This window comes from Nicotiana attenuata, unplaced genomic scaffold (genome assembly GCF_001879085.1).
Source record: "Nicotiana attenuata strain UT unplaced genomic scaffold, NIATTr2, whole genome shotgun sequence".
Taxonomy (NCBI): Eukaryota; Viridiplantae; Streptophyta; class Magnoliopsida; order Solanales; family Solanaceae; genus Nicotiana; species Nicotiana attenuata.
Window position 1 is genome coordinate 98,722 of NW_017671235.1, and position 4,459 is coordinate 103,180.

The following is a 4,459-nucleotide window of genomic DNA, read 5'->3' on the forward strand; positions in this document are numbered from 1 at the left end:
TTCATTACATTGATATCATAAAAATCTGCTCTTTCTCTGTTTAAAGTTCATTATTTATATTTCTTTATTTAATTAGTTTAGAATCAAATATTTCTAGGTTTAATTCTTGTTTAGATAATTAGGATAGTCTAATTTAGTTAATAGTTAATCACAAGTCCTCGTGGGATCGACATCTGACTTTTAGTCACTTTATTACTTGACGACCGCGTATACTTGTGTGTGCGTTTGGCCGAAACAGTTTTAAAGCTATGAGTTCATACCTACCATTTGTTGAAACTTTAATAAACTTTTACACATAAATTTATGCTCCATAGTAAAGTATTTGGTTCAAATGAATCTGGCGGCCATACTCTACACCCGCCCTCGTTTGATACCTACTCTGTTTCAATTTATTTATGTGGCACTTTTTCGTATCTCTACATTCAAACTGTATACTTTGACTAATATTCAAGAATGTATTTTTTTCTATAATATTGAAATGAGAAGAATTGCAACTTACACTATTTTTTATTTATTTAAATTTTAATTTTAAAATATTAAGTTGATCTAATCCAATATAACTTCAAAAATTAGTTAAATTAACTCTCTAAAATAAAAAGTGTCACATAAATTGAAACTATGTGAGTGTTAGGTCTTTTAGTTAAAAAATAAGGTGAATAGAAAATCGAGGGAAAATAAAATTTTGAATTTCCTCCTTTACAAAGGAGCATTGTCTCATATTGGAGAGGAAAGCTCATCTGTTGGCTATATAAATTGCACTTTTTCTAGTTCTTAAAGAATTGAGAAGAAGTCATGTCTCATGTCGTGAAAGTCGCTCGCTCGGATTCGGATTTACTTTATCTAGTGAACTGCGTCTTAAAACCTTGTTAAAATTTTAGAATTTTTGCATGCATGTTTCTAAAATGCAGTACTGCACTATAGCATCAGATCAAGTATATAACAGATCAAAAAGAACATTGATCTTATTTTATTGCCACGTAGTCAAGCACATAGGCTTTTTAACTAGTACAAGAGCAATACATTGCTGAGAGTTTAACATGTAAATCTATGCCTTCTTGAACTGAACAGAAAATGGCAGTTCATTGCCCGAGGCAGCCAAACGTCTAATGTCAGCATTGTCACCCTGCTTCTCATATGAGATGACCAAGTCAAAGCACTTAATCTTGCAAGGAACACACAAGGTAGGACAGTACACAAACCTGCAAATTTAAGAATTTCTATTGTTACTAAATTCAGAGTTTAATTAGTATATATATATATATATATATATATATATATATATATATATATATATTGCATAAAAAGAATCAAAATTTTGACATATATTTTTTCTATATATATCATTTTACGTACGTGGCATACTTCCTTGTTTAATATGTTCCTAGAAGTATGGCATCTTTCTATATTTAGAAATTATTTTATTCTAAACTTTTGGTTTTATTATTAATGAAATGTTTATAGCAACCAGATGTCTATATTTTGTTTTAGACAGCAAGTTCTAAATTTTTCTTTCTTTCTTAAATTTATGTTCAGTCAAACAACATAACATAAAAGGATGCGTGGAATATATACGTATAGATTGAGCAGAAAGCAATGCGTTCAGTTGAACCATTAAACCCGCGCCAAATTTACTTTTACATACCTGTAGCCTTTTCCATACGGTCGAATCCTGAACCAGTTCCGTATGTTGTTCAAAATCCCTACTTTCCCTCGACCTACCACGTATTTATACTTCTTGTCCATCTTCCACACAGTAAAATTGGCACAACGTGATGTGGCACTAGGGGAATAGAACTTGACATTTATGGGGTTGTTTTTGAGAATAAGTTGGCCAGTTTTATTAGGGTATGCAGGAATGAATTCCACAGGACGGCCACGATGAAGTTCATTAGGGTCTTGGACGATGTCCTGTGGGCAATTTTTAACATTTTTGTCAACAACTCTAGACAAAATAAGGCCACCTCCCGTGCCCCTTAAAATTGGTAGCACAAAGTATTTGAGACCTACTTTGAGAGGATTGCCATCAGTGTCGAGAACTGAAGGATACGAGGCACTGGAAACTTCAGAAGGAAGGAGAAGATTTGAAGAAAAATTTGATGAAAAAGCTAAGGGAAGAAACAGTACAATTGAAAGACATAGAATAAGGTTCTTCATTTCAAAGCTTTACTGTCAACTCTCAAAAGCCTACTGTTTGATGTGCAAGAGAGGCTCTATAGAGCTCCAATTTATAGATTCAAGAGGACCAGGACTTTGAGAATTACATATAATAAGTACTGTCACACCTCCTTTTTACTTACTACACCCCCAAAAGGGTATAATAAAGGAGTTTTTTCCAATTAAAGTGATAATCGGAACGGGATTATTTATTAAAAGATCAGAGTCGCCACTTGGGAGATTTATGGTGTCCCAAGTCACCGGTTTAGAATCCCGAATCGAGGAAAAGAATGACTCTGTTATACAGTCTGCGAACCAGAAATCCGGGTAAGGAATTCTGTTAACCCGGGAGAAGGTGTTAGGCACTCCCGAGTTCCGTGGTTCTAGCACGGTCGCTTTGATCCTGCTTGGCTTATTAAATTATTTAATTACTGATTTTAAACCTATGTGCATTTGTTTCTTTCAACGCTTTTAATTAAGAAAATTATCTTGAAACGTGTTACGCGTACGTATATCCGCCTGTTTGGCGCATCAAAAATCATGTCACGCGAACGTGTCCACAATTAATAACGCTTTATTATTATTAAGAAAAGTTTGGGCCAAAGTTGCGCGAACGCATACTCCGGGTTTGTTTTTAGAAGTGTAATTGTGTTACGCGGACGTATACGCAACCACACTTAGTATTTTAGAACGGCCCTAAAGGATATTCTACGGAACATTTAGTTATTTCTTATATCTAGCCTACGAAATTACTAGGAAGACCATATGTGATTTTAATGAACTTATATGAACTAAAATAATTAAAACTTGAGCCTATTTTATTATTAAGAAAAGATTGAGCGGAGTTGCGCGAACGCATACTCCGAGTTAATTTTAGGGTTATGGTCATGTTACGCGAATACGCAACCACAATCGTATTTTAACGGCCCTAAAGGCTTGCTACGAATATTAATCAATTTTTTAATATTAAGCTAATACTAAAGGGATTAAGACTATTTTACCTAGATTTATGTTCTCAATTGCTCAAAGGCTGCCAGGCCTAATGGCAAGCCCAATGCTTGCCAAGGCCTCGTTCAGAGACAAAAAAAAACGTGCCCTTTAAAATAAATTGGCCTGATACTTGGGCAAGACGAGCCCACCTGTTGAGGGACACATTGCTAAGGGCCTGGTACTCATAAAAATCATAGAGGACTGCTCTATGTTGAAACTGGGCTAACTATTAAAGGCCCAAAGCATTAAATTGAAAACAAGCCCAACAAAAGTCTGATGGCTCACAAACACAGGCCTTCGATTCCCAGGCTGGTGCTATTCTAAATGGGCTCGTAATGTGGCCCACTTCCCTTTAGCACAACGCAGGCCTCCCACGCAAAAACACTGTAACGACCCCTGATTCAACATTCATTTGAAAGAAGCTACTGAAAATAACACAAAGAGCATATTAACTTATGAACACAAGGAATAATGATCCTGCTTTGTTCTTTTTGAACCATTTTTCTAATTAAAAACCTTTAAAGAAATCAAATATCACCTACGCATGAATTTTAAAACAAGCAATCATTTGTTTGGCCTAAAAAAAACGAGCAGAATATCCATTACGATTGACTAAACCTCTCTAATCCTTAACAGAAATCAAATAAAGCATACCCAAGTCCACATTCAACAGTCCTGGTGACCTTAAATATTCAATACACTCGACTAACATATCTAAATCTCAGCACCTACTAACCAGTCAAGCTCACATAAAGATATAACACTACTGATAACATCCTACAGTCACTAAAGAAATCTACATGAATCATCAATCAGTCATAAAAACTTAGTTTGTGACTCAGAACAGGAAGTCCAAACATATAGCTAAATAACTGGATTCCATGATTCGTTTTTGTCATGAAAGAGCTACAAAACCTGCTCGCACACCTTTTAAATATGCTATCGATATTGAGACTAAGTATTCAATACAGCATAAAACAGTAAAATAGAAGAAATTTGAGCTAATATCAACTTGTGTTTCATCCAATCATTGATTTACATGATTCAATGCTCAGTCATTGAGTTAGAAGGGTACGTGGAAAAGCAAAATGGAAATAAAATAAGGCAAGTCAGCAGTAGAAAGCAACAACAACAGGATGATCAGCCCAGAAAATGATTTGAGAAATCACTTGAAACCAAACCAAAATTCAAGACCAAATTCCAACCAAAAATAAACCAAATCAAACTTGAATACCAGCAAGACTTCAACTTATTTCTAGCTGTTAACTGTTCAAACTTGCCCTAGAATGAATACCACCAGAATTTCCCAAGATTT

The 4,459-nt window shown here is 34.8% G+C and overlaps 1 protein-coding gene across 1 annotated transcript; it reads right to left on the bottom strand.

The window, feature by feature from the left end:
* Nucleotides 1-933: 933 nt before the first annotated feature.
* LOC109206903 (kunitz trypsin inhibitor 2-like) lies at nucleotides 934-2,205 on the bottom strand. The gene is made up of 2 exons (XM_019369768.1): nucleotides 1,643-2,205; nucleotides 934-1,199 (listed from the first exon to the last, which is right to left on the bottom strand). The coding sequence occupies exons 1-2, from the start codon at nucleotides 2,152-2,154 to the stop codon at nucleotides 1,046-1,048; spliced, it is 666 nt and encodes a 221-aa protein (XP_019225313.1). The 5' UTR covers nucleotides 2,155-2,205; the 3' UTR covers nucleotides 934-1,045.
* Between the last annotated feature and the right edge of the window lie 2,254 nt (nucleotides 2,206-4,459).